Source organism: Rousettus aegyptiacus, unplaced genomic scaffold, assembly GCF_014176215.1.
Source record: "Rousettus aegyptiacus isolate mRouAeg1 unplaced genomic scaffold, mRouAeg1.p scaffold_m13_p_3, whole genome shotgun sequence".
NCBI lineage: Eukaryota > Metazoa > Chordata > Mammalia > Chiroptera > Pteropodidae > Rousettus > Rousettus aegyptiacus.
The window spans coordinates 125,296,800-125,322,036 of NW_023416306.1; the positions used below are offsets into that span (position 1 = coordinate 125,296,800).

General features: G+C 34.3%; 1 protein-coding gene across 2 annotated transcripts in view; it reads right to left on the bottom strand.

Moving 5' to 3' along the window:
* Positions 1 to 1,892: 1,892 nt before the first annotated feature.
* The window catches only part of PRTG (protogenin), a 112,551-nt gene continuing 89,206 nt past the window's right edge, over positions 1,893 to 25,237 (bottom strand). For both annotated transcript variants that reach the window (XM_016158354.2, XM_036239109.1), the window contains exons 12-20: positions 24,067 to 24,162; positions 23,208 to 23,394; positions 22,401 to 22,528; positions 21,083 to 21,253; positions 15,995 to 16,177; positions 14,368 to 14,488; positions 12,950 to 13,115; positions 11,020 to 11,124; positions 1,893 to 10,530 (exon numbers count right to left, since the gene is read on the bottom strand). In XM_016158354.2, coding sequence (XP_016013840.2) covers positions 10,126 to 10,530; positions 11,020 to 11,124; positions 12,950 to 13,115; positions 14,368 to 14,488; positions 15,995 to 16,177; positions 21,083 to 21,253; positions 22,401 to 22,528; positions 23,208 to 23,394; positions 24,067 to 24,162 — 1,562 coding nt within the window. In that variant the 3' untranslated portion in view covers positions 1,893 to 10,125. The remainder of the gene's footprint in view (positions 10,531 to 11,019; positions 11,125 to 12,949; positions 13,116 to 14,367; positions 14,489 to 15,994; positions 16,178 to 21,082; positions 21,254 to 22,400; positions 22,529 to 23,207; positions 23,395 to 24,066; positions 24,163 to 25,237) is intronic.

Here is a 25,237-nt window from a genome sequence, read left to right on the forward strand (position 1 = left end):
ATCTTTTTTTTCACTTTCTGCCTAAATTAGATTTAGAAATTATACATTCTATTTTGATTATTTTAGCACTCTATAATTTTTAACATAAAACTATTTAATAAAATAATGGTAGAATAATTTGTCTCAACTCATTTTTCTTCTAGTCTTATGGCTCATTTTGTCTAGTGTTTTAGTTCTACCTTGTTTTTATATAAAATTAGTTCATAGTATTTTTGTACATAGTTAATTAATGCTGACTTAGATTTACCCATGTTTCTTTATGTCTTTACTCATCATGGCTTTTTTTAAAAAAAGTTTTATTAAGATATAATCCTATACCATACAATATACCCATTTTAAGTGTATAATTCAATGATTTTTAGTATATTTACACTGTTGCACAACCATCATTACAATTGATTTTAGAACATTTCCACCACCCCCATATAAACCTCTGAACCCCCATTAGTGGTCATTTCCCATTCCCTGGAACCTTGCAGGTAACCACTAACGTACTTTCTGTCCCTTATAGATTTGCCTATTCTGAACATTTCGTGTAAATGAAATCAAACAATATGTGTGTGTATGTGGGGGGGGGGGCGGTTTGAATGGCTTCTGTCACTTAGCATGTTTTCAAAATTCATCCCTGTTGTATTCTAACACCGTAAACTACTTACGATATTTTTTGCTCATCATTGCTTCTTGTTTCTCCTATCCTCCTTGTGGATTCTACTTCCTTCTTCCTAAAGTACATCCCTTATTGTTCATTTAGCAAGTGTATATGAGTGGTATTCTCTCTCAATCTTTACCTAGAATTATGTTGATTTGATCCTAACATTTAAATGAGAGTTTATCTGGATATACAGCTGCATATTATAGTTATTTTCCTTTGCAATGTTTCGAAGATATTATCCCACAGCCTTGCTTCTTTTATTGTCACTGAGAAATTTTCTTAGCACAATCTATATAATCTTTTTTTCCCCTCTAATTTCCTCTAAGTTCTTCTCTTTGTCTTTGATGTTCTGCAGTTTCACTGAAATGTTTTGGTATGGATTTATTTGTGTATTTGTAGATTGAGGTTTGAGCTTTCTGAATCTGAGGATTTCATAAATTAGTCATTTTCTCTTTGAATATTGCTTATCCTTCACTTTCTTTAGTCTTTCATTTAAGAATGGCTGCCATATATTTTGAATCTTCTCTGTTTACCTTCTTTTATTTATATTCTGCTTATTTCTCTGTGTCAAATTATCCTGAATAATATCCTTATCTAAATTCTACTTTTAGAATATTCCTTCAGTGTACTTGATCTGTGATTTAACAGATTTTCAAAAATTCAACAACTGCATTTTTTTCTTTCTGAAAATTGTATTTTTTCCAATATACTTGCTCTTTTAAAAAATACATAGTTTCTTATTCTCTTACATTTCAATTCTTTCTTTTATATTCTCTACAGTCAGCACAATGTAATTTTAAGAAGTTACTGCTCTGTTTTTCAATTCCCCTTTGATTTCCCAAATTGGGAAGTTTTTTTTTTTTTAAATAGTTATCTTAACAAGCTTGTTTAAGTTATATTTTATCTGTTATTTTTAATTTTCTTTTTTTAGTGGGAGCGTTTTCAATATTCTCTTGACCATTTTTTAATAATATTAAAAACCAAAAATTCTTACCTAAATTAGAACTGTGTCTATCTGGATGAGTCCATAACTTTTATGCTATCTACTATTTAGTTCAAAGTAAGCAACCAACTACAGGAATGGGAAAAATTATTATTTCCTTGCTGCTATTCAGTAAATGCCAGATGAAATAATTCTTATATACCTTAAACAGACTCTATTTCTACTGCTTGGAGTAGACTCTATAATCATCCCATCCTAGGATATAAAAGCCATCATTCTATTCTATACATTGAAAGTTTTCATTTTCCATTCCTCAAAAGAAAACTGAAGAGTAAAAGGAAACAAGGGTTTTTCTTTTTTAACTAAGGAAAATTTTATTTAAACTGTGCAATCAATCAGTATTTAGACAGCAGTTTCATAAACATTTTGGCATTTAAATTTTTATTCATTTTTGGCATGACCAGTAGGATAGTATATAAACTACCCTGGGGAGGGGGAAAATACTAGACAATATTTACCATGAAGCTAGAAAAAGAAAACAAACCCACATTATTAAACAAAATATGTTTTAAGAAGACATTAAAAAGGTACATTCAAAATCAAGGCAAACATTAGCTTTCTTCATGCAATGGAGTTCATAGAGCTGATCCCCTGAGTCAAGTATAAAATTAAAATAGCTTAGCTCTAGAGTCCATTAGCAAGTCTGCAAATGCTGCCCTTACAAGAATATGGTATATAGAGCGAAAGGATCCAGAACACCCATAATATGAAATAATATAACTGGCTCCCACACTTTCATCTAATTCACATCTTTGAAAAAAATAGGAAAAAAAATCATGCATACAAAGACATGAAATTTTGTCCAACAACAGCAACAAACAGACAAACTTAATATATATCTTCTATTCTACTGATAGGCTAAGGCAATGTATGTATATATTCAGGCTTTGCAATTCCTGTAACAGGTTCAAGTTAATAATTATCAGTAATCATTTTCATTTGCAAAGAAAATAGATGTACAGATTGTAAAAACAGGAGGAAGAATGTTTTAGCCAAAAATTTTAAATATTTTTTGTTGGTGTTTTTAAAGACAGTTTTGTATAAAAATAAACTTCTGAACGTAAATTTTTAAAGATGAAGTTTATGTTAAGACTGTGTCTAATACCATGAACTACTTACAAGATATAGCTTGAATAAATCTGCAAAAGTGTTCAGAATCTCATGGATTATACTAAGAGTGATTTTGGATGGTGCAAAGAAAAGTTAGGGAAAATATTTCTCTCCTCTGAAAAAAGATAATCATATAATTCTTCCCAGTAAGCCTTAAAGGGAGACTTGAGTAAATTAGAATAGGTGCCAACAGGTGTTGCCCTATATAAAATTTATTCCAAATAGTTTAAAGAAATGTTAAAATGTTCCATAATCTTGAAAAAAATAGATCTGTTAGAGAATAATCCTAAAAATGCACATTCTCCTTACCTATCTACCCCTCTTGGGATATTTGACCATTTCCTTAAAGCTTTAAAAGCCAAGATATTTTTTAAATGAAAGATTTAATTTGGTGAAAAATGATTTCCTGTAAAGTACTCCCCAAAGTACTGTAAATCCCCATATCCTCTTATAGATTTACCTACATTACAGATAAGTTTTTAAATTTTATTCTATATCTTTTACCAACCCTTTCTTCTGTTAGTTTTTTTTGGGGTGCATGTAGAGGAAACACAAACATTTTTCATTTTAGCACAGGCAAAATGCAAATGGAAAGGCTGACCCATAAATCAAAAAAAAAAAAAATCAGTTAAGGTATGTTTCACAGCCTCACAAAAATCACTTTGGGATTATAATTTACACTTGAGTTTTCTTTTGAGTTTTCGAAGTACTATTGCTTCATTCTGCAGACAAGAATTATCTTTATTTCATGGATAGAGAGGAACAAAAATAGGTTAAGAACTCTTGTCCCAAAAAGGTCTCAAAATGGTCAAAGATTAGACTTTAGGTGCTCCAATGACTCATGCTACACTCTTCTACTTTATGATTCTCCCTCAACTTTGCTCCCTTCTAAATTAGTGTGAATAATTAATTAGGTTGCATTAATAAAAACTGTTGACTCTTCAGATCTAGCAAAGAAGTATGACTGGTTATACACCTTGCTTTCTCCAGTTAATAAATTCTTATTTAGATACGGGGACTGTGGAAAAATTATAAAAGATAAAATTTAGTTCTGAACATATAGTCCAATAAGGAAATGTATGAATAGATAAGGACTCTAGAAACCATGCCTACCTTATTTCTCATGTAAGTCGAGGCACAAGCATCAGTTTTCAGCATAATTTTGGATAAGAGAAATTGGAGATTTTAAAGGAGGAAGGAAAGAGGTTAGGAGATGACAGGGTGAGTTACATCTCAGCCTTCAAAATTCCTCATAGATGGATATAAATAAGACAGACTTCTCTTTGTTGGCTGGCTATTACTACATGGACGGGTTGTGTTGATACTAAGAGCCTGGGTAATTAAATATTTACTGGCTGAGAAAATGCATTTTATTAGGAATACTATAAACTTGGGAGTTGGAACCAACCTGGGTTTATATCTTGGCTAAATCACTTACTAGCAGTGATCTTTGCCCAAGTTAGACATGTTTAAGCCTCAGTTTCCTGATCTCTAAAATGGGGGTCATATTTACTTTGCAAAATGTAGCAGTTTAGAGGGATGAAGCACATTCTGGGCACATTGTATTTGTTCAGTAAACTGCATTATTTTTCCCTAGAAATTAGAATCAGAAGCAGCTGAAAAACAATCAGCATTCTAATCCTTACTCAGAATATCATCATGGTCTCTACCTCATAGTGGAGAAAGCTTTATTTCTTAAGTTGAAGAAATACTGAAAATTAGAGTAGAATTAGAAACTATCCTTCCAAACTGAAATACTTGACTTGCAATGATCTAGGAATTAGAATAAACTAGAGCTATGGACCCTGTAGCTTTCCAGGGAAAGGGACAATTGAAATCAAAGAAGAAGAATGGCAAGAAAGATAAAATTTCCTAGGAGTTATTTATGCTGACAAGGTAAGTAGAAGCTCTTGATGAAACCGATGGAAAATTTGTGGGTTATCAAACAGAAAACCAAATAATCAGTAGCTGGTGAAACTGACAAATACTGGATTTAAAAAGCAGAAAGGTTGCTGGTTACAAATATGCTTGTAAAAGAAAATGAAGAATAAACTTGATCATGGTCCTGTTTATCTACTCTGAGTCCCTGTGGAAGTCTCGAGAAAGAGAAAAAGAGAAAGTTCAACGATAATAGCAGTTTTCAAAAATTTCTCATGAAATTCCATTAAATTAGAGCCAAATATTTAGGAAAATTTCTGTTAAACACACAGAACTGAGATGTTACATATGTTAGATATGTTCAAAAAGTTTAAAGCTAAATTATTTTTGCAAGTGATTTAGAAAGTTTAATGTATAAATATGATAGGATTTCATAGTTTTGAAATTCTGAACATGCCCAAGGGGCACATGACTTCAGACTTCTAATCTCTGTAATGCTATAGACAGTTTATGGGAATCGGAATTCTCAAGAAATAATAAATCTGTAGTAAGGAAAATAATGGCCACCTACAAAAGTCCACTTTCAAATCTTTGGACTCTGAATATGTTACTACACATGACAAAAGGGACTTTGAAGATATGATGAAATTAAGGATTTTGAGAAGAGATTATCTTGGTTTCTCCAGGTGGGGTCAATCAATCACATGAGTCCTTAAAACTGAGGAACCTTTCCTGGTTGGGGTCAGAAAAGAGATATATATGATAATGGAAGCGTAGTCAGAGAGACGCTGCATTGCCGGCTTTGAGGATGGAGGGGGAAGGATGTGGGTCCGTAGCCTCTAAAAGCCAGAAAAGACAAGAAAACAGGCCTTGATTCTGTCCCAGTGAGATCTATCAGACTGCAGGAAGATAATAAATTTGTACTGGAAGATAATAAATTTGTATTGTTTTAATACCACCAAGTTTGTGGTAATTTGTTATAACGGTAATAAGAAAATAATACAGTATCTGTCTGGTAAAAATGCAAGACTGTCATATAAATCTCAAACACCTTCAATGGCTTAAAAAGGGAAACTGCCCGAGAAGATTAAAGCCTGCAAACATACACATTGCATTAGCCTGTGATCTTATATCCTGAGCATAAAACAATTTAACACAGAATTCTACGTATACGTTCTTCTAAATATCAATGAAATTCACAATTGGACAACTGGTTGTGTATGGTGATCTCCAGAACCCTCTATTCTGCTCATAGGCCACAAAAATTATTTTGACTATTAATTAAATTAAAGCAATTTGACAGGAGGTTCATGTGGCAAACTGTCAGAAATGAAGTCTACAAAATACAGACTTAAAAGATCATGGCTCTTTCAATACAGTTGGAATTTTTTTTACATTCAGTATTCAAAATTTACATTTAATGAAATACAAACATATGTAAATCACTATGGCTACTGCTAACGTGGAGCCACATCTGGATATTCTTACTTTTTTTTAAAAAAGCTTTCAATTTTATTTTTGTGACACTGAATTGTTTACAAAGGTGTCTTCTTATGGACTTGAATGATGACCCTGAGTCATCAATATGAGCAAGTTTCTGGCAGAAGTCCTTAACAAAGCCAAGACAAACTAATGCAAATCACTGCCATTGTTCCCAATTTTGGCACTGCTTGTTTGTATTTGAAGCAAAGGCAAATAAAAGGCATTTCACTGAGGATCTCATTCTCCTAGTGTGCCAAAGGTCATTTTCTAAAGCCACTTAGTGGATAAGGCTATAGTCTTACTTTTAGGCTAATCAAAATAAAAAACCTCAGATTTCATAAAAAAGATTTTTGTTCCATCCAAGTTTCCACTGAAGTTTGAAATACCAGGCTCTCTTGATGCAAGTAAAATATTTCAATTTATGGACAACTTTAAAGAGCACATCTATCAGAGTATAGCTCGCTCAAACAGTGATATGATTTGTTTGCCTGTGATGTACGAGTGCTCTGCAGAGATGAGAACATCCCTACTGCTAAGGGACTGCCCTCTCTGAGTTAACCAGGTAATGCTTTGAGCAGGAGGAAGACTGCATAGGCTAGTTCAGAGATTGCCATAATACTCTGCAATGGGAAAGCCTGCTGATATTTCTGTTGACATCTCACACTCAAGGTGCTTAGGAAAGTATCACATCATTTGGCAAAAAAATCCTGTGGCTGAATCAGCAGATGTAATGGAAAGTCTCTATGTATGCTACTTGCATACAGATGGGTTCTGGAGAGACATGTTTGTTTGACATAAAAACAAGAAACAACAGTTTAATGTACAAATAAATTTGCCTATATGTGGAGGTAATCTTAAATATCTTTGGTTTTTCTTTTTTAAATTGCTGACAAAAAGTACTTGAATAAAAACACTGATAAATACCAGTATAATTGTATTGCTTTTTATATGTAAACTTAGCCCTTTGATATCTTTTGCTACTCAAGCTAGATTCCCTACCAGCTTCTAAATAAATGTATTTCAAATCTGCTCATCTTTACTTACTTACAGGCTAATCTATATATTTTAATGGTCTTTGGTATGAAAATACTGATGAGCAGTATCTTGTAATATTTGGCATAAAAATGACATGCACGTATCAGTACTTACAGCAAATAAGTCTTTGGAAAAGAAAATAGTTACCATTTGCATATTAGTCCCTTTGGAGTGAAATACCATAAAGTAACACCACTATGAGAGAGAAGTGAAACCTGCACATTTTAGTTACTATTTCATACCTAAGGTTTCAAAGAAGCTAGCTTTGGCCAAGTAAAAAGAAGTCTTTGCAGTACGCTAAATATCTTATTCAATGAGACCAAAATATTTATCTTTGGTGAAAGATTTTTTTTTCTCTCCAACAAGTAGTTTCAACAATGTAAAAATATTTTACTCTAATACTGTATAGTTGAGGATTTACTTGCTGAAGGAAAAAAATTACACTTGAAATTCTTTGGAATGTTCTGCTGGTAAAGAACTTATTTTAAATGCTCTGGTAACAATAAGGTAGTTAAAATTACTAGTCTATTTAACTACAACAATCAATATAAACCCTATTATTTTGGGTTAGTAACTACGTGTATAAACTTCATTACCTATAGATGTTTCTATTTAATTCAGTCTGGGGGGAAATTAGAGTCAAATTTTCATTTTCTAATGAAAATTCTTTGGTAACAGAATTATTATGAAAAAATCTGTATAAGAACAAAATGAAAAGGTGAAAAAGTAAAAAATGTACTGGTAAATAATAAGCAAATAGTTACAGCCTAAAGATCTACAATAACTATGGGCCTATTCATCAAAAAACAAACAAAATACTTTCCTCAAAGACTTCAGATCATCTTTCTAGGCTTTAAAAATGATTCAAATTTATACAGTCCTAGACGCGCCTTCCATAACCATGATGGATGATGTTTCAGCTTTAGGTTTTGTTTGCCTTTTAATGAAAGTTAAAAAAACAAACGAACTCATCATATTCCTTAAATTTAGATATCGATAAAAGTAGGCCCCACATACTTCTACTTACAAACCAAAATACACCATACCCTGTCAATTTGCTCATGCTTCCATGAGGCAGCTCAAAAGTAACAAAATGTTCCCTGAGTACAGGAAAAAAAAAATAACACTAGAATAACTTTAAAAGGAGGTAGTATAAAACAGGAGCTATAAAGGCAGGAGCAGCATTTTTCCTTGCCTCAGATTGTTCACCTAAAGCTCTGCTTTTTTTGTTTTGTTGTGAAGCCCATACTTAGATAATTAAATGGGGACTTTGCATTTTGTCCAAAAGTGGCTGCTAGAACTTAATGTGGGTCTGCTTCTGAACATATCCAGTTTGGCACAAAAATACAGATTAAAAAACAATAAAAAATGTTGTATTATCAGACTTTGGGATAGGAGATACGAGAGGAGGACTATTATCAGTAATGTTCTTTTGATTTTATAACGCCATTTAACATAACTTCCCTCTATAAACCAAAAGTTTCAAGGGGAAAACAATTTAGATTCCTTTTAAAGTAAGGCTCAAAGTTGTTTCCAAATAATTTGAAACAATACTTTTAAAAGGAAATAGGGCTCCCTCTCTATACCTCGTGTTTAATTTTTTATCCTTTCCCACTGCTGGACACCTAGTAAGTAACTCTCACGACTGAGAAGGCCTATTCTATGTGTCTGAGTAAACAGTTTGCTGATTTCGAACCAGCAAGAGGATTAACTCACTCCTGGAGTTAGCATTCCTCCTTCACAGCATTGACATGGAAGGAAAATTAAATAGAGTACCAAATTCTCTTAAGAAGTCAAGAAAATACAAGCAAGGTGGTAGAACTCTGAATACTCATCCCTAAACAAAACCTGCAGGATAACAAACCAAAATGCTTTGATAGGACACTGTACATCAAAATAGTTACTGATAAAATCCAAGACACTCTTAAGGCAACTTTCTGTACTCCTGTCCTTAACAACTTCATGAATATTAAAAAGATATAAGGCAAAGAATTTCATAATTTATAATGGAAGGCACTGTTACCATGATAACCTCACGTTCATTTTACTGTCTACTGTTGCATTTATCTCCAGTCTTAATAATTTATGAAATTTCTTTACCCCTTTAAGCCAAGCTGGGATTAAAAATAAAACAAAATCCTAACCCACACTCTTTAAAAATCTGTTTTCCGCATGGAGTTTTGCAACTAATTCTGGAAATGTTGAGGATGCTTTGCAAACTAGACAGTGAAGCCTTTGGCCAACTGTCAGGCAAATGGGAAGGTAAAAAAGGCACAGCTCTAGGCAGGCTGAGGTTTGGGAAACAGCAGATAAAGCACTCAGACGCCCAAAACATAAAGGCCCTTGAAGCAATGGTATTCTCAATATGTTACCAAATAGTTCTATTCTCAAGAGACACACTTTTTGTCTTGGTCATTCACTAAAATCAACAGCTCCACTTTTTCTCTTGTTAGTCCTCAAAGCTAGAGGTAGTGTTAAATTATACAAATCATGCAAATGTTATAGATTTTTTAAAAAATCAGAGCTTCAGATAAACATTCTTACTCATCTACCTATATGACTCCTTTGATCACACACATTACACATACATCAATGAAAACAAAAAGCTACTAGGAAGTATCATTGGTTATGTAGCTGAGATAAAACTATCACAACAAACGAGGTAACAAAGTTGTCTTCTGAGTTTGCCATCTGGCAAACTGAGGTAGATAGTTAGCAAAGGGGCTTTCAAAAGCCTTCCCTTTGCTCCAGTGATATATTTTCATATTTCTAGTCAAATATCTTGACTGTCTTTTCACATTGCTGATAATCAAACATTCAAAATACGCGAGTTAAAAAAAAAAACAACACATTCAAAAAAAGGCTGAAATACCCAATAAGACATCAAGATTTTAACAAAGGCTTTGGCTCCCTGTTCATTGTCCTTCGAACAGAATTAAAGGTGAGAATACCTGAACATAGCTGTCTAGATTGGAAAATCATTTTTATCAAAGCTTAGCATGGCAGATGGTGGCTGCGGAACTGAAGAGGAAGTTTGCTCAGCATCGGATGGCACTGCAGGGTCTTCACACTTCCTCGTCGAGGGATCCCCACCGGAATCACTGCCAGCAAAGGAATCAGAAGTAAGAGGTGTGGTACTTATCACTGAAGACAGGTGTATCTCATCATTGGACTCGTGGGAGAACCTTCCAGAATCCCCAGTCTCGTGGCTCCCTTCGCTATTCGCCGAATGCTCAGTATCGGCTGCAACACCAAAGGGTCTTGGGAAGCTTGTTGTCTGACCTGGGGAACTGGGGGAGTCTTCATCACTAGTTAACACAGTTGTGCCTGGCTGGTAAAAGCAGACCGACTGAGTAAATCTTCTTTGAGGCTGGGCAAAAATACATAAAACACTGTTAGTGATGATAGCATGCTCTTAAAAGATAATAAATCTGGTTTTATGTATTCTATATATTCTGAGATAATAAACTGTTCAAGAAACGGGTGAAAGGTCAATATCATAAAGGGATTATCTAAGTCAGTGGTTCCCCACTGAGGACCGGGAGCATCTCAGAGTTACTGGGGTAAGTAACGAGTCAAAGCCTTCCTCACTGATGGGGCAATGCATGCTCCTGCCCCATTTCTTTCTCCATTGCCTTCCACTCCCCACCAAAACCACAGTTCTAATTACTATTCTAACTGTCATTTCAGTGATCACTCCCCATGGCTTTCTATAGAGTCATGCCCCAAATTAATAAAACAACATCCAGAAAGAATATGAAAATTAAAATGAAGCATTCATTTACATCTTCCTTTCTTTTTAGTTACCATTTCAAAATACTTTGGGTTGCCAAAGATTTTTCTCATTTAGGTAGATTACCTGCTCAACTTTTATCTTCTTAGAATCTTGGAAAAAACGCCATTTTTTCTTAGACTGATTTTTAATTATAGGACCATAACTATTAATTATCAAGTCAGTTCCTCCCTGGAGAAAGAAAAGGGGAAAATGTAAATATTATATAGATTTCAGTTTATCACAAGTAGTACACGAAATTTTTAAATGTTAAAAGGAAGAAAGAATTACGGACGTTACTTTTTTTTTTTTTAATATACAAACAGCATACAACAAATTCAGGGTAGTTGCTACTGATCAAAAAGATATAACAGACTTATCTTTAAGAGAGATATCTATACTAAAGTATTTGGGGTGAAGTATAATGACTTCAAAACTTATTTTCACATGGTTCAGCAAACAAAAACATATGGAGATATAGAAGTATGACAAAATATTGACAATTATTTGTACGTTCATTATGCTATTGTTTTAACATTTCCACATGTTTAAAAAAAATTAAAACAGTTGTGGAGAAAAATGGGCCCACATATGCTTAACAACATGGCAACAGATGGGGGATCAACTCTTAGGCTAACCGATGCGGATGGAGAGATCTGATCTGTCCTCCAAAATGGCTTCTTGGCTTCACAACAGGCCTCCATTTGGCTCTGCCTCCTTTCACTCTGAGTTCTCCCTCTTTTTCTCCTTGTCTTCCTCCCTATTCTGCTTCTCCCCAATCCTTTCTCATGCCTAGGTCCAAGTTAGTAATAACAGAACTACAGTGTATTTTAGTGCTTTTTATGTTTATTTAAAAATGTTCTAGATTAATTTGAAATAAATTGAATGGCTTACATTCGTATCAGCAAATAAAAGCTGAATTAAGTTACAAGCAAAAAAGATATCAGGAGTACAAAAAAATCAATTCATTACTATTTACCCATAATATAGACAGTCTATAGCACTGTGCTATATACGAGTAGATTGCATTTGTTAAACATAATTGTATATAATTTAATATCAAGATTGGCTGAAATTATTATATTTTTATTTTTATATATTTTAGGGAAGTGTCGAGTAAAAATAATTTATAACAGAATTTGGCAAACTTTTTCTGTAAAGAGCCAGATAGTAAATATTTTAGGCTCTGCATATGGCCTCTGTAGCATTTCTCTTTCATTTTTTTTTTTTTCAAACCACCCTTTAAAAGTATAAAAAAAACATTCTTAGCTCAGGGGATGACCATACAAAAAAAGGCCAAGGGCTGACCTGGGCTTGGCTGCAGTTTACTGGTACCTGATTTGAAGCGCATTGGTTACGAGAGCTATTATAATAAAATACACTACCAAATGTTGCACTGTGACTAAACATAATTTCCAGTTGTGTTCATAATGCTTATCACTGTACTGTTATTATAGATAGTGGAAAGGACATGAAGCAATATCCCCCAATGACTTTCTTCACTTTATCTATCTTCCTCTGGCCGTAAAGAGAAAGATCTTGAGACATCTATTGAGATGGTCACTATTTTTAAAAATGACATTCATACCTAGCATGTTCTTAGGGTTAGTTCAAAAAAAATCAGCAAACTAAATGTAAAATGGATTAATAAAAAAATAGTTCACCCAGTAAATACGTGGCAATTCAATTTATCATAAATATAGACTAATGACCTGGGTATCCTTATTTAAGACAGGTGAACTCCATATAGTCCCACCTAATTGAATGTATGCTACATTCTCTTTTTTTCTATATCTCCTTCATCTTTTATTCTTTTATCTTTTATCTATCCCTATCTTCTTCTTCCCAAATATTTTATATAAGGAAGGATCTTGGTGAAACTGTTTCACATTTAATTAAGTGGAGTATGGATATAATATATTTGACATACGACTTTTGTTAAGTGAATTTTATACACAAAGGGACAATGAATGGAGGGAAGAATTATACAGCAAAAAGGTCTTGCAGCTTAGAGTACCTTTGCATCAATGAAACTGCTTGGCATCATCATTGGCATTAAGGAGTCTTCATTTTCTACAGCCCCTTCCAGGTTCTTTCCTACTTCATTTCCACGGGCGAGGGAGGCACTGGTATGTGATAATGGTTGAGTTTCATTCTGTGCCATCTTGGAAGCAGATGATCTCCTGAAATGTTGCAAGAAACAGAAATCTAATTTGATAAAATATACAGGCAAAGGTACCAAATTTGGCCTATAATCACGACTTGCACACAAAGGAGTTCTTTAATGCTTGCTTCTCAAATATCTTTAGAAACTGAGTATTAGATTTCAACTCCCACTCACTATGAAAATGTTTATGATTTGAAGAAGCTTATTTATTTCTTTTTACCTCAAAATCTGCTTATATAGTTACTTTTTACAAACCCTTAATAAGAACCTTAATATTTACAAAGTACTATTTTTCATGATTGCTGATTACTTATAATTTTTAATTTACATGTTCTCCTTCAGGTCTGCAGATTGTGACATTAACATCACAATTCACTTGCCAATTAACGATGGCAAATTTACAGTCGCACTTCTGCAAGATTGAGGCATTGCTACAACACTGTGCATAAAGATTTTATTAAAAATTCTTAAAGAGAGGAATGTGGACAGTAAAACTAAGCCAGTTCAATATAGAAAAAAAAGGTTTTTGAACTAATTTCATTCGCATGTTTTCTGAGTATGTTTCTATGCATAAGTACCATACACATATAGGGCAAACTCTGAAAACCTAACGGATGGATTCCATTGATACACATTACCTAAAAATGGTATGTATTTGACTTTGCTTTATTTAATTAAAAAAAAAAACTTAAGAAAATAAAGCAAAAGCCAAAGTATACAAAAGGTTAGTAATAGACAATTCGCTGAATGCTGAAAGTCAAACTAGAGATAAGACTGCCCAACAGAGTTTATAGAGAATCAATCCCTTGTTATTACATTTGTTTTAATCCGTGTCCTGAGAATCCCAACCATATGTCCTGTGGTGGTGTGGGTGAAGCTCTCAGTGGCTCAGGCATTTCAGGCTATTCAAATAGGAAAATATTCTAGACAGTAAGGAATCCTCTCAATCAGCAAAAACATCAGATTGTCATGTTTTTTTAAACTGAAGGATATACTTTGTGTCTTTCATAATACTAAGGAAATGAAGAAGCTAAGTCCTCATTTAGCAATATTTTGTTGGCACAGTAAATTTTTCAAACGGCAAGAAAATAATCTTTCCAAAGTGAGCACATCTCTATAGCTGTAAGAACTAAAGTAATAATACATTTATTTTAAAATGGAAAATCTCAGTTACTCCAAAAGGCACTTGGTTTCAATTTACTTCTTGTGGTTACTGTAATTTAAATGACTTTTTAACCACCTCAACATCTCTAGCAATGGAAACACACCTGGCTTTACTTCGGCATATCAAGATGAGAACACAGATGAGGATGCAAGTCAAGGCTATGCCGACGCCTACGGCAATGCCAGTCATTGATTTTTGGTCCAGATGGTAATAACCTGAATAAACTAGAAGGGGAAACAAATTTACTCAGAATCAATAAAAAAAAATCAATGATTCCATATATCATAATTCTGACAGATGTTCGCTTTTTTATAATTTTTCTTCTTATAGGAAAACTTTTGACAGAATCTGTATCTAAGCACAAAAGACATATATTACATAGTTACCAGTGATTGCAAAGATCAGTTTATCTTCCCATAGTGGATTCTAAATATGAGTTCTAGATATCACATTATTATATCAAGCGTGAACATCAGTTCATAATTTATAATGCTAAGAGGCATAAGGCACAAATTGTTCCTTAATGAATCAAAGGATAGTTTTCATGTTATGTTACCTTAAAAGCAGAGCTGTATTCAGTGCTTCTCAAACTCTATTGTGGATATATGACTCACTAGGGGATATACTAAAATGCAGATTCTGATTCACCAGGTCTGGAGCGGGGTGGTGATTCTGTGTGTCTTACCAGCTCTTGAGTGATTCTCATGCTGCTGCTCCCTAGACACATTGAGTAGCCAAGTATCTGAGATGCGAATATGAGTCTTGTTCTCTGTTTTCCCTGTTAATATGGTAGCTACTGTGGCTACTCACTTCCTGTACTTAAATCTGACTGCCCTGTCATTTTTTCTCTCTCTTTCCCTGGCTGTGTGTGTCCTTCTCATTCATTCATTCTCATTCTGTCTGTCTGTCTCTGTCTCTCTCCCTGGCTCGCTGTCTCTCTGTCTCTGTGTCTGTCTGTCTGTCTGTCTGTCTGTCTGTCTGTCTCTCTCTCTCTCTCTCCCTCTCTCTCTCTCTCTCACACACACACACACACACAGAGCAGTGAATGACTATCCTCTTAGGAGCTATGAGTCCTTAATTTCATCCTGAGTTCTGCTAGCATTTCCTCCATTTAAAGCTGTTTGGCATCTTCCCTGCCTCCACCCCCCCTAACACATGTGCCCACTTCCTCAGAAAGGAGGAAAAGGAGGTGTCTAGTCCTGTACCACAGGAGGCCCCAGCTTCCTTCAGAACAGGACAGTTGCTCTGAATGGAGTGAGAGTAGCTCTTTATTTATTTATTTTTTCAATTGCTTTTCTGGAGAGAAATGACTTTCTCTCTGGAAAGGCTGCTTTTCTGTGGTGAAAACTCTTAATGAAAACCATGCTCTTCTGAGCTTGACCACCACAACCATCACTGTTGTTTATGTCCATGAAACCTCCCAGGAAGCCTATTCCCATCAGTTCAGGGCAGTGTGGCTCATCTGTCTTAGTGATTGCACAGCCGGGAAGAGAGGTGACTGGGACATAGTGGTCTGAAAACTGTAGTTAATTCTTAGGTGAGTTTGTTTCCTTCCAGGAGTGCAGAGAAGAGCCATGTAGCTCTACAGCACCAGAACTTCTGGCAACAATTCAAGGAACTGGGTGCAGGTTTTGGGATATGGCCATGGTAGTAGCACATATAAAGTATTGTGGAGCTGAAAATATATGCACTTTCTTAAGAAAAATCAGTGACTGTGACAGTATACAGACCTTTGGCATTAGCAGAATCTAAACGCTTGGGCCTCTGGTTTGATTCAGAAGTTTCCTTTGGAAGTACTGCCAACTCCACAGAATTTGAAAAGGGTCCTTCCCCCACTTCGTTGGATGCAGATATCTTAACAATGTACACGTTTCCTGCCACCAGGTTTTCTAACAAAGCCATGGTTATTGCCCCTAGGAATAAACACACCAATTAAAAATTAAGTAACCTTTATCTTTCGTTCATTCTTTCAATCACATAATCATGGATCTTTATTTTAAAAATATTTTTCTGATTATAAAAGTGGCATATGTTCATTGCGAAACATTTGGAAAATAAAGCTAAATATAAATAAAATGACAATCTCCCATTGTTAACATTTTGGTGTATCTGTGTGTCTGCACAGTACCTATGTTAAGGACATATTTATTCTGTACATTTCTCTATCCTAGAGTTTTCACTTAATATTATACCATGCACACTCCCCCTACATAATTCTTCTCTATAATTTTGTTTTAGGAGTACTTCTTAAGAATAGTATATATATACACACACATATATATATACATATATATGTGTATATATATATATATATTTTACAATATGTTTTCCTCTTTACATAGGTATGGATACAAAAAATATTAAAACATTTTATTATGGAATATTTCAAACACAGGTAGAGAAAATGGTATAATGAACCCAGATTCAACAATAATTAGATTTTTTAAATCCAATAGGAGAGTCTTTTTTTTATTATTAAGTAAATGTCCTAACTACTGTGGGAATCACTGTGATAAATGATCTTGTCCTTAATTCTTAAACTAGAAACAATACAATTATTTTTGTAAGTATAAAATAGTTTTCACCCTCCTAATCATTATCTAAGATTTCTTGAATGTAAACAGGAAAGAAAATGCCAAAGTTAGATAGGAACCTCAGAGTGTTGAAGACTTATACCTCAGATTAACTATTAAAATTATCACCAACAATCTGCTTAGCATCTACTTCTCTCCAAATTAATTTTCATTTGAATTTATACATGACATTTGGAATCAAAAGGTATTTCCTCTGTTGGGATGACTGCTAGCTTAGAAGAATTCCTATTTGGGCACCGCTGTTTCTTGGGGGGCTCTTTTTGCTCTTGGTCTGCCACTGCACTGAAGTATTTTTCTTATGAAAGGGGCTCCCACTCTAGGAACTAATCCTAATGTTAAGAAAGCAAGTGTAATAAAAATTCACCAGAAAGTTGTTCCAAAACCACATTTGTGGGTAGACAGTCACAGGAGAACCTAGCTTTCCTTTCCTACCGCAATTTCACTTCATTTTTTTTCCTGACTCAGGGCATCTTTACAATAGAATAGCCTCAAAGAGTTTACAATAGCTTATAGGAGGCCAGAGCTGGCTACTCTAGTGTACTTGCAAGAGTATGTTTCATTATGCAAGTGAAATGTGGGGTGATCTTAGAGCTGAGGACACGATCCAGAGGCCACTTCTGTAGGTCACATGGTATGAGGCAGCTGAACCAAGTGGCAAAGAGAGGAGCCAAATACAGCTTGTTTTCATATTCTATGGTTTCAACTTGGCCTGAAGAGAGCGTGAGCTACTTGAGTACACAACTGTTAAGTAAACAAACTGACCCCTATTTAGAATCAGGAAAAGTGTTTCCACTCTTACCATGTTCTTAGGCAGGTGAATTAAAAATCTAAGATGTATTGTGACATGTTAACAATTAGCTGGAAGGAAGAACATTTCAATTTCTTCACAAATTGACAAATTGAGTTTCCATTTTATCACAGAATATATTTAATTTTTAAAAGTACTTGGCAAGCACTAGTCACTACCTTAAATTAAATCTTTCCATTTAATTTAAAAATTGTGTTCGTATGCATGTGGGCTGCCCTTCCTTCAGACCAAAAAAAAAAAAAAAAAAAAAAAAGGAAACAATAACATTCTGGTTCCTCTATGAGCACATTCAAGCAGTTCCCAAATATTAAAGTGAGCTGCCTATCCCTGCATGATCTTGGCATACTGTCTCAATCTAGTCTGATTATTTCAGGCTACAGCCTTTCATATGTGTCTGAATCTTTAGATAGACCAGTTGGAGCTTCACAAACCAGACAGTGTAATAGGCTCAGTGTTATACCAACATTGATCAAATGCTGGCATGCTACCAACTAAGTAATTTGTGACTTGGGGTACATTATGGAATTTTGCTTTCCTTGTGGGTGCAATAATTCTCACCTCATGTAATGATTATAAAAACTAAATAAACTGCCCCTAGCAAGTGTCTGACACGAGTGTACATATATGATGAAAGTAAGTCTTCTTCTCTCTTCTGACATCCCGCTCTTCCTTTACTGGAGGACAATATTTTCTTATTTTCATATTTGAACAGCATAATTTGATTGAACAGCTAGCATAATGGTTTTACAAGATAATTCTCAATAAATGCCAGCTGAACCTATGTTAAAATATAATCTTTTTATTACTAAAGGGGCATTCATTTAAAATGTAAAAGCGAAAGGTAAAATTTCCATGTTGGAGAAGCACCCCAGAATGCAGTCTCAGACCTTTCCATATTTTATTCACACTCTCTAAGTGATCTTTCTTTCACTTTCACAGTCTTAAATATCATCTACACCTTGATGACTTCTAAGTTATACCACTAGTCCCATGAACTTAATCCTCCCATTCAACCTCTTAGGCATCTCAAAAATAACATGTTCAAAACCAAAGCTTTGCTTCTCTTTTTTATTACACTCCACATCAATCTGCAGCAAATCTAGTAGGCTGTTCAATCAACTTATGTTCTAATAGTTTCTTACTATCTTTTCCATTATCACTCCTGCTCAAACCATTAATTCTCATGTAGACACCTGTGTATTAGACTCCTAACTTCTACTCTTACCTCCTTATAATCAATTTTTCAGGTGGCTGCCAGAGTAATCCTATTAAAATATAAATCTGATCAAAACTCTCCAATATCTTCCATCTCTTAGAATAAAATCTGTAGTCCACAAAGTCTTGGTTACTCCCCCCGCCCCTACTTCCTACTGCCTGCTCTTCCATCCACTCTAGCCTCCCTGTCCTTCCTGTTCTTCTAACAAACCCAGCACACTTCTGTCTCAAGGCCTCTGCACTTCCCCCACATGGCTCTGCTTAGATGTCATTTCTTCCACTGGAACTTACTTTACTACCTCCCATCACCACTTGGTCTTTTCCCCCTATTGTAGTTTTCTTTAAAGCACTTATGACACTACTTGAATATTTATGTATTTGTTTGTGTGTTACCTGAGATGTAAGGTCCAATGGGGAAGGGACTTTGTTTTGTTCATTGTATTTCCAATGCTTATGGAAGAGCCTGTCACATATAATCGTTCAATAAGAATTCATTTAATAAATCAATTATGTTCCTACTATTAGTAGCCCAATTTATTTGGCAAATGTTTTAGTAAAAAGATTCCTTTAGTAAAGAACTTTAATGTCCAGTATGAATCTCTAATAGGAGGAAATGGCATATGGTGTTTCTTAAACTTATTTAGTCATGGAACTTTTTTTTTCTGAAGAGGGGCACCTTTATGATCTTGGGAAACTTGCTATGAAAAACAGGGTTCACGAATTTTAAGAAAGCATGATTTCTAACAGTACCTTTTAGATTTTAAAATAATTGAGTAGTTTATGCTGATTTACTATATATCAAGAAGTGTAAAGGCTATAATTTCTGATCCTTTAAATTACACAGCAAGCATAATTTCGTATCACATTTCTGCTCAACCGTTTTAGCATGTACCTTCGTTGAAACAGTGAGATGATTTACAGCCTCATGAGTGACCTTGGAAAAAACCAACAGAAGAACTGCCCAGCTGATCCCAGTCCAAACTGCTGACCCACAGACTTGTGAGAAAGTACAGTCGCTAAGTTTTAGAGTGGTTTATTAGGAAGCAATAGTTAATTGATACAAATATAAAATTATATTGCTGACAAGTACTTCTTACTTTCATATCTCTTCAGTGACCAGGAAATCATTACTTAGGGGCTCCTGATTATTGAAAACTATCAAAACTCTAGTTAAAGTTATCATTTGTTTATTTTACAATTACACAAAAAGCTGTGTATTATATCCATGTAAGTGTCTTCAAAATTTAGTAAGTGTCTTAATTGGGTAAATATTCTCCTTAAAAAGTAAAATGTATGTGGGAGTGCCTAGAATTGTAAAGTGCTTAGAATATGTGGATAGCCAATAAATTTTATTCTTGAAATCCTCGAGATTTTAATTGCTTGGCAAACTGTTCTTTTCCCAGCATGCACGCCTGAATTTAAAAAGTACCAAAATAATAAATTTTACTATATATGTGATGACCCATCTAAAAACTGGCATTAAGACTTGTTCAAACGAAAGCTTCAAAAATTTCAAAAGGATATAATGACTTTTTAAAAAATGGTGTTAAAAAATTAAATTTAGTGTTCTTAAGCCCTAATTAGCCTTTCCCTATACTTAAGTGGACCCTAATATTTATATCGGTCAATTTATTTGCAAATAGACCATTTTAGTAGCTGTACAAAGGTCTTCTCCCTTAAATCAGGTCCTCTTCTAATGTTTGCTACTCCAGTGCAAGACACACCACTACCAGAAGTCTAGTAATTACCTATAACAATTCTCCCTCCCTTTATCCTCTCCCAACCCTCCTTAAACTACGGAGTCCTATAGATTTTACCTCCTTAACATCTTTCAACTATCCTCTCCTTTCCATCTCAATCCTCCTCACCTGAATCCAGGTTTATCATTTCCTTCCTGGACCATTACAATTGCTTACTAGTCTCTTTGCATTACTCTTACCCACCCCCACCCCCACTTCCACCAAATCCTCCTCAAAAAAACCTTTTTTATTTACAATAGTCAGAGAAATGCGAATCATATGCTTATGCTTAAAATATGTTGATGACTTCCCAACACTCTTTGAATAAAACCAAAATCTTTAATAATTTGTTACTTCACAAATATAAACTCAAAACAAACTCTAGGTCCCTCTTTCTCGTTGTTTCTTTATCATTAATAATCTTACTTTTCATCCTCTTTGGTAATTTATGATCATATTTACCTTCTCGGTGTAGGACCTGCCACTCTCCTGCAATCCAGGCCTTCCTCGATGCATACAAGATAGTATAGCGCGTCACAACTGTCTCTGGGCCATCAGGGGGTTTCCAAGAAACCAGAGCAGTGTCATCCTCTATCAGGGTCACTTTTACTCCAACTGGTGGGCCTGCTGGTGCTGTGTACACAAGTAGAAAATATGGTATTATTAGGATAAAATGATCCTTGGCTAATAGAGACTGATAGACACAGAAAAGAGTTTGAAAAACTAGGAACTACTATAAAAACATCTCAAAATTACAGCTTTTATAGATTATTAGTCATAATAGTAAAATACTATTTTCTTCATTTTCTGAAAGCTAATTTCATTTTTATAATGTTCAAAACATTTAAGAAATATAACGAACATGGTTGATTCCTAGGTGAGAAATGACTAAGTCAGAGGGTATAAGCACTTTTAGAATTCTTGATATGATTTTGCCAAACTACTAGATAGGCTTACAGTTTTACCAGTAGCACCTGCTTATGAGACAGTGACTCTTACCCCATTAAGTACTGAATATAAACTACATTTCCCACTAAAATTTATAGAATAAATAGAAATTTATATTCAACCTGATCTAGGAAGCCACAAAAGAAAACATTTGAGACCAAAAACATTTAGTTTTTCTCCAAAAACTTGCAAATCAGTGAGTTTATAGGACAGACTTTACACTAATAATTTATACCTTTGAAAGTAGTGAAGTCTTGGGATTTTAAATGACCTGATTTTTAATATGCACTAAAAGTGTAAAGAGCTGATTTTCGGCACCACATTGCCTATGGAACATTGTCAAAACCATAAAAAAAAGCCCTGAGTCACTGAAATAAATGTTCTTTGCCTTCTCTTAGCATAATTAAAATAAGGTCCTTAGATCATCTAGTTCTTCATTCTCATTCTAGAGAAAAGGAAATGTAAGTCTGAAGACATGAAGTATCTTAGCTAGAGCCATAGGTAAACTATAGAATTGGTGCTCAATCAGGTATCATATCTCCTGCACTGTGCATGACGTCGAGCTCACGTATGCATTCATTCTAATGTGGGCTCCTAACATCATTAACTCATACATTATTTACTTATTTGTATTTTAAGTGATTTTGACACAGGCTTGAACAGCATACCTGATTTTTAAAAAATTTAGTGTCCCCTAACGAGGCACTAAGAAAGGAAACAAATATATACCCATTAACTGGTAAGTGGCAAACCAGGGTAGTTGCCTCTTCAAAGTGACATATATATTTTTTAAATATTTAGATAAAACTCATAAGAGAGCTGCTTTCTTTACCTTCTGGAAGGGTAGAATGGTAAACGACAGGGCTCCAGGGACTGGAAAGCTGATCCACATGCAATCGAACCGCAAATTCGTATTTGGTGTTTGGATCTAGACCTTGAACCAACATGTGAGTTTCTGATCTATAATAGTGAGCAATGAAATTGTTAATGCTGGTAGCACATTGTTTCTAAAAGTTTGTCAATACTCCCAATCAATACAGGTAGGGAGGACATACTGTTATTAGCACCTCATGTTCTTTAAAAATTTCTTTTATATTGAAAGAGAAATCTAATTCAACGGTTAGAATACTACATTTAGTATTATCCTATAAAAATAAGCCTATAAATGGCCTCTCTCAGAGGAAACTAGGGTATTAACAGTATACAAATGTCCTAAAACAAAGGGATTTCCTCTGAAATACTAGAAATCAAATTATTCATTTAAATCATAGTGATGGGCATCTTTTTATTTATAACTTAGAAAACATAAAAACTAGCTTTATTTTTTGATGGCAGCATGAAAATAATGTTTTGTTTCTTTCTTTAAAGATGCTTTTCTTTAGCTACTTGAAAGTGAAAATAGCTTCTTCATTAATCTTATTGCACGAGGCTGGGAACAAAAAAATCATTTACAGAAGGAAATTATATGTCAAGAAATACAGTTTCTGAATTTGGTAAAGAGGCAAAATCCTCAGACATTTTACAAGTAAGATAAGTCCTGAAATGAATGTTTACAGGAGAAGCTCAAGCTGGCCCAAGTGGTAAGAAGTATGAATGGGGAGGAGAGCAAAGAAAACAATCAATAATAGAAGCTACATACGTTTGAAGGTATAGAACCAAAGAAGCATTCTGCAGGCCGACAGGGTTACAGCGGATGGTGTAGTTAATTATTTGGGCAGTGGTAAATGCAGGCCTCCTCCAGTGCAGGAAGATGGAAGATGAGGTGTTAGCCTTCGCATAGAGATGGTGGGGTGGTGGTGGAGGAGGAACCATGCGATCACGAACAGCTATTGAAAAAGACAATGTTAATTTACTGCACGGCATAACATTTAATGTAGAAAGTGATAAATGGTAAAATCGTAATACCCCACCCTGTAAGTTGACTTTAGTCTCTCTTTAACAAGAGGTTCATAGTGGTCTAGAGATATGTTATTCAAATCTGTGCAATTCTTCCATGAGTTAGATAAGGAATCACATATTATCAATACTTAGGTTGTAAAACAGAAGCATAGAGAAGTCGAGCTATCAGCCAAAGGCATTCAGAAAGCCAGTAGTGGACCTAAAACTAGACTGACACCCATTTTAGTAGCAATAAAACTAAATAGCTCTTAGTAGCAATAAAACTGAACAGCTATTGGAAGAAAATAACTCACCTCAAGATTAGAGCAGATAAAAGAAAACTCGCTATATGTAGGTTTCCAGGGTTATTTTCCCAGTTGAATCTTTTACGGTCTTTTGCAAGCGAAAGTAAAATAGGTTCTTAAAATTAAATACATTTCACTTAAATATTTCCTGAGCATGTACTTGTTCAAGATACTATGTTAGGCATCATGGATGATATAAAGTAATAAAACCACTAAGCCTTCCAAGTAGTAATAAGGCTTAAATTTAAAGAAGGAAGAGGAGAAAAGGAGTGTGAACTGTACAGAGCGAAACAAGCCACCGTAAGTCTTACGTACACACGCATCCTGGGGTGCTGACTGTCTGATCTGCCTGATAGCCATCTTCTATGTTGTTGTAAGCCAGCAGCCTCACATGATATTTTCTTCTAGGATCTATAAAGAAATCAACAGGTAATAATTAGGTCTAGCCACCTAGATTTGAACAAAAGTTCTAGAGCCTCTCTTGATTTGGTTTTAAAATTTTTCTGAATGAATAACGGTTCTAAGTAAAATTAAATATTTTTCTCTCCCTATCCTACACAATGCCTCAGCAATTCACCTTAGTATGACATTGCTATTGTGACCATCTACCAATTATTTAAAATTTTACTTCGGCTCACTTCAAACAATAACATTACTACTACTCTTCCTCCTCCTTCTCAACTGATCAGAGATAGATTCTCAACTTTAAAAGACTTGGGCTGTGTGATAAATCACCTATATAAGATATTACACTATGTAGAAGTTTTGCTTTAGTTATTTGAGGGTAGTTTATTAAAAGCATGAAAATAAAAGTGAGATGTTTTCTCCCTCAAAGTTAAGAAGAATTACATCTTTCATCCTTTAGTACTTTTGAAAGTTTTTATAACCATGTAGCTATTTAGGTTTATTTCTAAGCATGCCCTTTCCATAAACCTACATTTTCAAGTTGAGAGCTAATTTCACCAAGAAAGATGAGTTCGAGCTCCCTCTACTGGTGTTCATTAACTATGATAATCTGTAAATTAAAGTCTGCATCATGTATATTAAAACAAAATTTTTTTCTGGTCTTTGAGGAAATAAATGGTTATAAAATTTAAATGATATATTTTATAAGATATACAATAAGTTTAGTAATACAGATAAATTTAAGTGTAACCGTTCATGATAACATTTAACTAGAGGGTGCTTTGCTTAGGGCAAAAAGAAATACTAATCAGAAATAACATATTTCTTTTCTCTCCTAGCTTTACTGAAGTATTGTTGATAAATAAAAGTTGTATATATTTAAGGTGTATAACTTCATGTTTGAGATACATATACACTATGAAATGATCACTACAATCAAGCTAATTAACATATTCATCATCTCATGTAGTTACATTTTTGTGTGCGTTATTGTGTGGTGAAAACCTATACTCTTAAGACCTATACTCTTAGCAAATTTCAAGTATACAATATAGTATTTATAACTTTCATCCTTATTCTA